This window comes from Scatophagus argus, chromosome 8 (assembly GCF_020382885.2).
Source record: "Scatophagus argus isolate fScaArg1 chromosome 8, fScaArg1.pri, whole genome shotgun sequence".
Taxonomy (NCBI): domain Eukaryota; kingdom Metazoa; phylum Chordata; class Actinopteri; family Scatophagidae; genus Scatophagus; species Scatophagus argus.
The window spans coordinates 26,164,690-26,176,957 of NC_058500.1; the positions used below are offsets into that span (position 1 = coordinate 26,164,690).

A 12,268-nucleotide genomic window follows, 5' to 3' on the forward strand; every position below is an offset into this window, starting at 1 on the left:
AAATGCAACACTCAAGAGCGAAGTGAGGACTCTCACCTTTAATTCAACTGTGCTAGTAGTTGCTTCTTTGGTGGCGTAGATGTTGGTTTTCTGCATGTATCCCCTCTCTCTGGGATTACTTGTGTAGTAGCATTCCAACAGGTACTTCTCCTCTGGGCTTGTCTAAAAATGCTTTGCCCAAGCCAGAGTCTTTTTTGTTTGGTTTTGCTCATGCCTGAGGTAGGCTGATGGCATTAAGGACCTTGCCTAAGGGTCTGCACTAGATTTGACACTTTGGTGAGATGGGGCAGGACCCACGCTAGCTGAATGGTTGCAGTACATGTCACATAACCATGGTCAATTCTGGCCGGGTACCTGTGTAGCACGAAATGCCTCTCTCTCTGTTGGTTCATGTCTGCCTTCACTATGGCTAATAAAGGCAAAAAAAGTACACTTCCCGCTTTATGTTCTAAATGAGTTTTCAGAGTACATAATGAAACTGTTGTAGTGGTGTGGTATAAAAATTACTTGAGTATTCTTAGATTTGGAGTATACTTTGAAAAGGTGTATTCCTTGTGTTGAATGAATGGTTATTGAGCATGAAATAAACTTCAGTACTGTCTTCTCATATTAAACAGATTCTGCTTCAAATAGTGAAGTCCATTCTACCTTTCTGGCTGATGTGAAAAAAGCCCTTGGAGTGGAAAAATCAGCTCAGCTGTTTCACACCATTTCTAGCTACAAGAAGACAGACAACTATGAAAACCTGGTGACCAAAGTCACAAGCTTATTCACAGAGAGAAATGACATCAGCCTTCTAGTCAGTAAGTTCCTTTCATATCAGTACATACAGCATATTTACATTCTTTTAAAATTTGTAAGTTTGAATTACAATATTTTATTGATGGTTCTCACTATTCATTCTATCTTTCAACTTTCTTTTCTCAAGGATTTGGCATGTTTATTCGTCCTCACCATAAGAAGCAATACCAAAAGATGCTGGATGCTTTGATAGATCAGTCAGTTTGTACTGCTGATGTTTCTACTGTCAGTGAAGACCAGCAAAAACATGGTAAAGAAAACCCCAATGTATTATAGTAATAATGACATATGTTTGTATTTCTTATATTGTGCACATGCTGTTTGTAAGTCATCTTCATGAAGACCATTAGTGCCTCCTAATTTTTTCAGCTGTCCAGTGTCCAGTAGTAGATGTCAGTGGTTGGTAGTTGCAGGTAATTGCACTGCACCACAGTGTTTGAGCGGCCTTCAAGCTAACCTTAGCAAAATACCCAACTAGACTAATTATGACAAAGTCCTTGCAAAATTTCAGTTAATGATAATCATTAGCAGTATTCCAGGTCTGAAGACCAAGATATTTTTAATGAAGTTGTGCAGGTGTATTTTTAAATGTTTCTTACAAACAACAAATTTCATGAAATAATCAAAACCAACAATGTGTTAGTCCATTGCTCAGTATTTCCCTACTCCATCTGTATGGGGTGTATCCCATCTCAGGTCCATGCCCATTTCTTTATTCATTTATTGTTTATTTATTAATGATGCCCTTTTTGTCTTAAAGTTTAGAGCAGTCAAAGAATAGACAACTTAAATTGGTAGGACATAACAGAAAAAAAAGTTTAAATAAACTTACTAACTAAACACACACAAATACTCACACTTATGGTAAATTTTCACCATTATTATGCACAACAGTCCTTTGGTTACACCAAATTACTAGATTGATCTCTACATACAACCAGCCAGTGATAGCAACCTATGCAAAAATATACAAATTAAGCTTGTCCAGTAAAGGGTATGTCACACTCTCATAAGCAGCCAGTTACATTATTGCTGTAGTTTTTTATTCATAAGGATGTGGACACCCCCCACCCATCCCTTTCCTCCAACATCTCAGTAGTATCTGCTTCAAGTCAGAGTCTTGGGACCAATATTTCAAAATTTGTAATCTATATGAGTAGTCCAGATAATGAAATTTCCCTTTTCTCAGGCACAGGTCAAACTGATCTTGTTGATTTTAGTTCAGTATTCTAAAACACAGGCAGACTGGGTCATAATAATCTCAATATGATCAGATAGGGATTTACAGTTCTCAAGTCTCATCCCGTCGATCTAAACAGAAAAACAAACATGGCAAACCATTTTTTTGAAAGGAGCGAGTGGTGACACATTTTTAACATCCAAATGTAAGTGCACTTTTGCCTAATATGTAGCATTTGTAAGACTATACCAGTAGTACCCAACCTGTCATGCAAGAGCGTAATAATTGCAAAATTAAGCTTGGGTCATGCTAATACAAGATAGTTTTGCTTCATGCACTGCTGTGGGCTAGCAAGCTGGCTGGCTTTGTTGATGTACAGGATGGTTCAACTTTTCAAAAGGAATTAGTTGGCATCATGTCATTGACTCTTGAAACAAACACTGAAAGTGGAAAAAGTGTTTGCATTTATGATTCATCTGCACTGAAAATCATGTCAACTAGCTAGACAGGGGCACACAATTAATGTAACAATACGAAAATTATTGTAGGCCTTGTTATTTGGATATGTCAGTGGTATTCTCTCTCATAGTTACTTGACCTTCAACCTGGTCCATACAGGAACTGAACATACTAAAGTCCCTTCTTATAAACATCTTGAATGAATTTGAATTTTGAAATATTTTGATATAAATAAGATCACCATATTAAAATAAAAAACTGCCTTTTCAAAACCCTTTAGTCTCTCCTACTCATCTTTACAATCCATCCCACCACGCCTTCCTACCTCCAGTCCCATCCTCGCAGGGTGATGACACTTTTCCCCATGTGTTGTTAAGATAGTAAGATCAAACAATATGTCATTCCCTGTTGCCACTAGGTGGTATCATGGCTGTGACCACATAACTTTTTTAGTGAGTTACTCAGGCAAGTACCAGGAGATGGTGTTTGTACTCACCATACGTAGCGTGGTCTTCATAAGTGCAGTCTTCACTTCTCCACTGTCCTCCTCAGTGTCGCCCCCACTGTCCTTTGCTTCAGCTTCCTGCATGGAAGATGGTGAAGATGCTGCAGATGCACCTCCCTGTTGTTGGTTGAGCCTCCGATTAGTCTCCATCCACAGGTCAACAGCTGGCTTTGGGTCAAATGTCTCTGTGGTCTGCTTTGACAGGTGAATGTGCATCAGTGCTGAGAGATGAGCATGTGACAGATGAGATCTGTACTTGGTTTTTATTATGTTGAGATATGAGAATCCCCTCTCACAGACTGCACTGCTTAAAGGCAGTGTAAGAGACAGCTTAACCACCTTGTTGATGTTGGAGTAAGCATCTGGGATACTTGTATTTACAATTTGGACCAGGTCATACACAGAAGAGATTCCCAGACATTTTCCTGCCTGCTATAAGCGCATCCATTCTGTCACTGTGGTGTCTTTGTCAAGTTGCAAGGTGGCCTCATATTTCTTGAGAATGCTGCAAACTGTTGTGTTTCCAAAACTGTGGAAGTCTTGCATTTGCCATGCCATGTTGAAGGATCAAATACTAAGAAATCATCACAGGACTTGAGGGAGTCATTTCTGATTTCAAACTCAACTTCAATTAACCCCCTGACTAAGTTTGTCTTGTCTCTGTCAGCATCAGTATTAGAAACAGTGTGTGCTTGTAGTGGCCTTCACCATCAAGCAGAAGTGTGAACCGTCCAATGGCCACCATGAGTTCATCCTTACATTCTCCAATGGTCAGCTTTTCCTTCTGAAACCTAATGGATGTGGTCTTGAAAATGTTGCCAGTGTCAAGTATGTTTGACAGAATGCCCCGAAAAAAAATCACTTGTAGCCAGTTGTATTTTGATGGGTGGCAATAGTCTTGATATTTTTAACATTGTTTCATGCTTCCATGCAGACCATCTGATATTATGAAACTTACCCAGTTTCACAAAGGAGATCCCATTTTCTTCACACAGCTTCTTCAGTGCAGCATTTTTTCTTTTGCTCCACCTTTTTGTAAATAAAACTGCAGCAGCTTGACCACAGAGTGATTAAATGTCTCAAAGTAAGGAACGTTGCAATCAACTGATTTTGCACAATTCTCCAGTGTGTGTGCAGTGCACCGAATGTGCACAAGGGAGTCTTCAACGGAGAGTTGACGGAGTTTTGGCACAACACCGTTGTACATACCGACGTTGACAGCAGCCCCCGTCTAGTCTACCAACTTTCTTGTTCGGTCTATCTGTTATGGCCTGCGCAGTTTGGTCAAGACCCAGTTCAATCGAACCAAGAAAGTCCGAGGTAAACTCTCCGTTGCCGGGCACAGAAAAAGTGTAAACGATTTCCCCCCAGCAGACTGCAACTTGGCTCGTAACTCCCCACTGCTCTGCACGATCCATGTGCCCCCTTCACCTGAATGATATGCACCTTCAACATTTACTCCTAGCCACTTCAGTAAAGGAATATTCTCAGAATAGGAAGATATGGGATGTGCACGTTTAGCTTTATGGAAGGCGAGGAGAAAAATATCAAACAGAGCTTGCCACCATTCTTCAATCAGCTCATCTCGCCATCTGGTAAGTGGCCGCCTGGACATTTCTTTTCGGCTAGCTTGTTTATTAGCAATGGCTGGCACCACATTCATGAGCTCCTTGCTCTTTTCATGTTTGTCAAATAAAGGATGATTGAAATTCTTTGAGCCTTTGCAAAACGCACCTGTTTTGTCTGCTAGCTGTGGATGCGAGTTGCAAATCTTGCAGCACATTTCAGTGCATTCATCGTTAGCTTCAAGCCACGGCACATCTTGGAACCACTTTTCCAAAAAAATCTTTTCTTCGACACTGGCTCTGGTTGCTTAATGTCTGTTGTTTTTTGGATATCTCCGACAGTAGTTGACAAGCAGCACGTGTAACGTTAGATGAGATAGTGGTGTTGATAACGTGACGGAAAAAAAGAAACCCTCTGAGCAGAAGGAGACTTTATAGTTGGAGATCAATGGGCCCAGGTGCTTACAACTAAGAAAATTCTGCCCTAGGGACTTGCTGCATTTAATTTGGTCCTCCCAGATTTTGTGGAAGTCAAAGCAACTTTGCCCCCATGGTGGAGGAAGATTTCAATTCCATTTATCTATATAGCGACAAATCACAACAAAATCTAGATGTAAATACCACTCATGTAAATAATGCACATTTTCACTTTTCTTAAATTTAATTTTAATTTTATTATTTTTTTTCTTTAAATTAAAATTTTTTATCTACCTATTTTTTTGGTAGCAGGGACACAAAGAATTTCACTGCACATTGTACCGTGTATGATTGTGTATGTGACAAATAAACCTATCTTGTATCTTGTATCCTTGTATCTTTCATCACACTTTCCAAATAGAGCAGGCCTAGACCTATAATAAATGTAATTGTAATTTAGTCTTCAACACACAGAGACCCAGTGTCCCTTCATGGATATGCACTTGGCAATACCTGTGAGGACAAGTAAAGCAAACCCTGGTTCTAGGTGAGCAGCCATCTGCCTTGACCAGTTGGGCTGAGAAAGGGAAAGGGAGAAGAGAGAGAGAATGGGGGGCACGGGCAGATACAAAGCAACAGCAGTAATATCACTCCTTCCAGTCATTCTATTTAGCATTATTTAGTTTTTTGTTTTAGTGTGCCATTACCATCTGCTGAGACAAGAAAGTGCAAAGACTCTGGGGAAGAAGCCAAATGAGTAACATGCATTAATCCAGTTCTGCGGTTGATGCGACAGTATCACGCAGCAGCCACTCCTGACAGGAAAATAGTGCTTTTTTAAAAAACTTTTTTATGGTGCGTGGAAGCCAAAAGAACTGGCGTCCATGTCTGCAATTGCTACACAATAATACACTGCAGAAATCATCCTGCATGATGGATCTGCCAGAGAAGCTGGCAAAGAGGATATCGGGAGCAGTGTGCAAGAAAGTGGAAGCACCGCAAGAGGGCAGGAGACTGTGCTAGGCTAAGAACAAACCCTAGTCAACCAGCTCTCCTGTCCATCTCGCTGTCCAATGTTTGCTCCCTGAACAATAAACTAGACTTCAACTGACTTTAGCAGACTACATGGTGTGAGTTTAGAGACATCACTAACTACAGGACGACTTCACCTACCTCCCATCCAGATGTGCTGAACCACTTCAAGGCAGAGAACGACATGGCGGCGAAGAAGTCGACCCCATCTCCATCTGAACAAGTCCACTGACATCTTCAACATTTCCCTGAGCAGTGCCATGTTCCCACATACTTCAAGTCAACTACCATCGTAACCATGCCAAAGAAGTCTTGCCTCAGTGACTACCATCCTGTCACACCCATCAACATGAAGTGCTTCGGGAACCTGAACACCTCCCTTTGCATTTGGATCCATTACTTTCTGACTGGGAGACCTGAGATGGTCCAGACTGGGAGCAGAATCCAGCACCCCCACACTAAGTACTGGAACCCCACAGGGCACACGCTCAGTCCACTGCTGTTCACTTTGCTGACTCATGACTGTGCAGCAATGCATAGCTCAAACCACATTATCAAGTTTGCTTATGACACGACCGTGTTGGCTTCATCAGCAATAACAACAAGTCAGCATACAGAGACGTGGTGAAACAACTAGCAGCCTGTTGCAGAGCCAACAACCTGTCTCTAAGACAAAAGATGGTTGTTGACTTTAGGAGATGCCAGGATGATCATGCTCCGCAAACTCTTGACAGCTCTTCCATAGATATTGTCAAGAGCACCTTGTCCAAGTCCTTCATGAGAACTTCACCTGTTCCCTCAACAGCAGCTCCAGCACCAGGAAAGCCCAGCAGCATCTGTACTTTCTGAAAAGGCTAACGAAAGCTCATCTTCCGCCCTACATTCTGAACACTTTTCTCACAGAGAGACTATCAAGAGTGTCCTAAGCAGCTGCATCACTGCCTGGTCTGGGAATTGCACCGTTCTAGACTGCAACTCCCTGGAGCAGATAGAGAGGACAGCTGTCTATTTTTATATTTTTTCTTTTTTACTTATGTGTAGTCTTCTTTGTCACAGTATGTAACATCCTCTATTGCATTGCTCTGTTTGAGCTGTAATGACAAATAAAGATCCTTCATTTCTTGAGTCCCTGAAATGCATTTCCACAGCATAATAACAACAATGTCTACAAAAATAATAGGTTCCCAAGGGTTCTTCATCCTTTGGGTTTAGTTTTCTACTTTTAGATGGAATATGGCATTCTTGAGCCATCTGATATGGGAATACAGTTTATGATCTTTCTACATGCTATTGCGATGTGTTAGAACTTAGCATACAAGGAGGACTGCAACCACTCTAAAGCAATGCGGGTTACTTGTTTGTTACTTCATCAGGCAGCTTAACTGTAAGACAAGAATAAGTCTATGTATGTCCATTTAATAGTCATTGGAGAAGAAGCCAAGCCGGAAGCCACAATGAAGTTCAGTCCCCTACTACCAACAAAGGTGGGGCACAACTGATATATTTGGCTACCCTCCCACTGAGATAGATCTCCCTTTGTCCTGGTCTGTGACAGGCAATTCATCTAGAGCCTTGATTCCAAAAAAGTTGAATCACTGTAAAATAGGTTTGTCAAACTCAAATACACAGTGGGCCAAAATATAAAAAATGCTCCAAGTCAAGGGCTGAACTTGTTCAGTGTTTATTGAAAACAAATTGAAATGACCTTATTGAAAATATTGAACTTGAACACTGTGCAGAAGTTATTTCCTATAAAACAACAGCAGTCATTAAATAAATATAAACTTGTTGCATTAATTTCTTATGGCTCAGTGTTTCCAGAGTAATTTAAAGTGAAAACATTTTTTTCTACAGGCCAACAACAGCCAGAAATTAATTTACTTCAAAGAAAAATCAGATGCCCTGTAGTAGCAAGAAAAAATAAACATGTATTAAAGCTCATTTTGCTGCTCTGTAATACTTTCCTTAGGAGGGGGCCTGAACGTGGCGGACTAAACAAACAAGACAAATGAACAACAAAACAACAACAAAAAACACACACCTTAAACTTTAACAATACAAATGTACAATAAAATAACTGCACTTTAAACAAAACAATACAACTGAACAATAACTGCACTTTTCTACTTGACCATTATACAATCGATTATACAGCTTTTACACTTCTTTTTTTTTCCAAATTCCTGCCCTTTTACATTTCTTATTTTAACTTTTGCTCTATTTATCTTTGACTATATCTACTGTAAAGACGCTGCTGGAAACTTAATTTCCCAGAGGAACCTTCCTGAGGGATTAATAAAGTACTCTCTCCATCTTCTAGAGAGCATATGAGCAGCTTGGGTACGCAAATGGGGCATTGTGTTGTGGATGAAACGTGGAAACTGTGCAGAGCCCACATTATCATATTTTGCCTTGAGTGTGTCACTACATTGGAGCTCAATCAGCTCAATTTTTTCAGTAAACTGTACTGGGAAACATGATGGTAGAGACCTGCTTTTTCATGGTTTGGCAGCACGGAAAATGGCTCAAGTTCTCTTTTAACATCTGCGTCTCCTATAGGCGCAGCTTGGTTTTAAAAGCCCCCGCTGAAGCATACATGTCTGTGATCACAAAGTCGCTGCAGGTTGCAGGTTGAGCGCATTAAGATGGCTTGTGATGTCACACAGAAATGCCAACTCACACAGAAACTTTTTGTTCCAGAGCTCTGTTGTGTCTTTCCCTTTGCTTTCCATGAACTCACATCTCCATCTTTTCAGCCTTTTTCCTTGGCTAAGCCACCGCACCTCTGTGTGATAGGACAAATCACCATATTCTAAACACAACTCTTCCAGAAAAGCCTTGAACTGACGGTGATTTAAACCTCTAGCTCTTATGAAATTAACTGCTTGTGTTATGGTGTTGATAACATTCAAGGATTTGCCGCACAGCGATTCCTGGAATGATGTTGTAAGTTGTCAGCTCGCCTGCGCCGTTTTCCTCCCTGATCCTGCCAACCAATCCACTTTTTTGACCGTGCATTGCGGGTGCTCCATCTGTAGTCAGGCCCGTAAGTTTGTACAGAGACAGCCCTATTTCAATCACATATGTGGATACCTCCTGAAAGATATCCTTTCCCGTAGTTGTGCCATGCATTAAGTGTAATCCCAGAAGTTCCTCCACAGACTTGAATCCACTCCACGGATAAAGACTGACTGCTGGGCAGTATCAGTAGTGTTGTTGCTCTCATCCACAGCAAGGGAGTACACGATACGATCTTTTCCCTTTCCCACCAGCTGTTGTAGACTGGTGGCGAGCTGATTTACACCATTAGCAACAGTGTTTCTGCTCAGGCTCACATTTAAAAATGCTTTCCTTTTTTTCTGGGCATACATCACAAACTTCTATCACGCAGTTTTTGACAAATTCTCCCTCTGTAAATGGTCGGACAGATTTTGCGATCTCTGGTGCCACAATAAAACTGGCATTTACAACGTCCTCGCTTTGTGATTTGACATTTTTAAACATGGCCTGCTGTGACATCAAACTTCTTTTCAACTCTTCTACCTTCTGGAGCCTTTGTTTGATGTCCAAATCCTTGTACCTGTCATGGTGTTTCGTTTCGTAGGGTCTTACATTATATTCTGTCATTTCAGCCACACTGTCTCCGCACAGAATACAAACAGCTTTGTCCTTCATATCCGTGAACATATACTCTGCCTCCCACCTTATCAGAAAACCTGTTTTCAAAGTCCACCTTCCATTTAGCCATTTTTCAGGGAGACGGGTAACGCTAGCTAAAAGGTGACCACAGGTAAGCTACTCACTCCATCAGGCTGCTGATAAACAGGGCCTTTGATTTACGTGATGTCGCACTAGCAGTGTATTGTGAGACTTGCAGTTCTAATAGTGTGGGCAATATACTGGCGGGCCTGATTTAATAACAATTAAAAATTAGCAGGCCAAAGATAATTCCATCGCAGGCCGGTCTAAAAACAGAATGTGACAATCCTAATCCTTTTTGGCATATACTCACTTGAAAATAGGGTTGCAACTCACAATTATTTTCATTATCAATTAATCTGCCAATTATTTTTTGTACTTATGTGAGACATCCACTGTGTCAGAAACATAAGGGGACCCCAATTCTTTTATTTCATGATGTGTTCTGATATACATAAAGTTTTAAGATGTGTGAAGGTATTCAAGGGAATAAGTTAAAATAGTGAACGTTAAGCAAGGATGTGTTACATGTGTTTCGCCAGTAGATGGCATCAGTTATAGTCAAATCAAAGTTATAGCAGAAGTGTTTTCTTTTTTTAGTCAGTTTTGTAACAAAGAGGAGTGTGATAGACGATTATTTTCTCGTGCTGTGCTTTTCATTTTCCAATAAGATTTATGTTGGTTTGAGACGCTGCTGTGAAGTAAGTAAAATAAAAGACAAAAAGCTCCTGAGTTTGCGTGTGAGTCACCGCTGCAACACTTAATTGTCAAAATAAATTAATAACTCATAATTGCTCATAAATCTCAAAGAGTCCTATCAAGAATCTTCATAAAAGATAAAGAAAGGCTGTAAATTCTTAAATTTAAGAAGCTGGATCCAGCAAGTGACTGAAATGAATCATAGATTATCAAAACAGTTAGGAGCTAATTTTCATTTCATTGATTAATCAACTAAATGTATTAGCTTTAATTGAAACCAACACAAAGACAACATATTTAATGTTTGGATAGGGGCAACATAAGACTGGTTTATTGGTAGCGGGTTATAGGGGCTTGGTCGTATGGGCTGAAGTTCACCATTTTGTCAAATATATGATTACATAAAAGAAAGAACTATATGGGCTCAGGAAAACTTCATAAAACTGTTGGTAAACAGTTCATTTGCAAGTGATTGCATTTTTTTACATTATTTTAATTTTCCATAGTATCCCAACCTTTTGGAATCTGCATCATAAGCTGAATAAGCTGTGATAACCGTAACCATAATAAACAAAATTCTCTGCTTGTTATTTAAATACATCAATCTAGCCATGCATCTGGTTAATTTGATTTAATTAATTTTGTTTGTGGGAAAAATATTTCTCTCCAAAAGTCTCAATATTCCATGACATCAGGATTGCCTTTTGTTTTTTTTTGTATTTTTTTTTTTTGTTTGTTTTTTATGGTAGTCCCACTATATTGCTTGCAGATTTGAGGGAAAAATATCAAGACTTGGAAAGCAGGCATAAATAGACATTTCAATAGTCATTGAAAGTAAATAGTAAATTTAATATTTTTGTGCAAGAATAGAATCTTAAGTTCTGACGTTTCTCTGCTATGTTTTGTCGTATTTGATCTGCAAGCCTCTGTAAAGCCTGCTAGCTCTCATTTTAAAATTGTAACAGTTATTTAATTTTGATATGTGTCTCAAACTATACTATGTTTGGGTCTTTGAAGGAAATTGTGCTTTCTTAAACTTTGTGATTGTGAGGTTTAAATTTCCACAGATGCAGTTATATTGTTATTATTTATTCAACCAATAATAGTATTAAAATTAAATATAATAAGACTTCTGATAATGTTGAGAACTTACAACTCTTTTTTTTTTTTTAACAGGTCCACTGGCATCTACTTTGAAGACACAGAGCAAGATTTCCAATTTTTTCTCAAAGTAGATTATAAGTTACAGGAACATATTTGTGTACGCATTACAGAAAGATCATAACTGTTAGTACTGACAAAACTATAAACTAGCCAGACACCGTAATCTTGCTCAGTAATCATCCCAACACGAGAAGACAGGCAGACAGAATTGAAGAATTAGTGTTGGACATGAAAGTCAACAACTTTATGACAAAATATTTTATCTTTCTCTATGTAGGGAGGAAGAAACTCCCAAGATAAGAGCTAATTTGAGATGACTATTGGCACAGAGGCTGTAAGGGATTTGTGATTTAACTAAACAAAGCCTGTTCTGTATTTAATTAATGTCATGAAAACTGAAAATGTAATATGAAGAAATAAAAGGATTTTGTGTGTGTGTGTGTGTTTCTGAATTCAAAGACACTCCGAAAATCAAAGTGAAAAAATGATGCCCGGCAGGCTAGACAATTTAGCTGAAATTTCATTGCAGCAACTCAAAATGATCACTAGTTTCTATGGCCCCCATGTGCTTGTTTGCTTCCCTGACACCATCGGAGTAGGCTCCTAATGAGACGACAAATGGTGTCCAGGTGTATCTCCTCCCAGATCTGGACCAGGGCATCACTGAGCACCTGGACAGTGGAGGCATCACATGGACCGAAACATAATGTCCCAGAGGTGTTCTGTTGGATTTAGGCCAGGCGAGTG

The 12,268-nt window shown here is 39.6% G+C and overlaps 1 protein-coding gene across 1 annotated transcript in view; it reads left to right on the top strand.

Moving 5' to 3' along the window:
• Positions 1–11,959, top strand: part of rtel1 (regulator of telomere elongation helicase 1) — a 61,668-nt gene extending 49,709 nt beyond the window's left edge. Inside the window, exons 31-34 of the mRNA XM_046395854.1 lie at positions 618–803; positions 929–1,051; positions 2,993–3,149; positions 11,534–11,959. Coding sequence (XP_046251810.1) covers positions 618–803; positions 929–1,051; positions 2,993–3,149; positions 11,534–11,642 — 575 coding nt within the window. The 3' untranslated portion in view covers positions 11,643–11,959. The remainder of the gene's footprint in view (positions 1–617; positions 804–928; positions 1,052–2,992; positions 3,150–11,533) is intronic.
• The last annotated feature ends 309 nt before the right edge of the window (positions 11,960–12,268 follow it).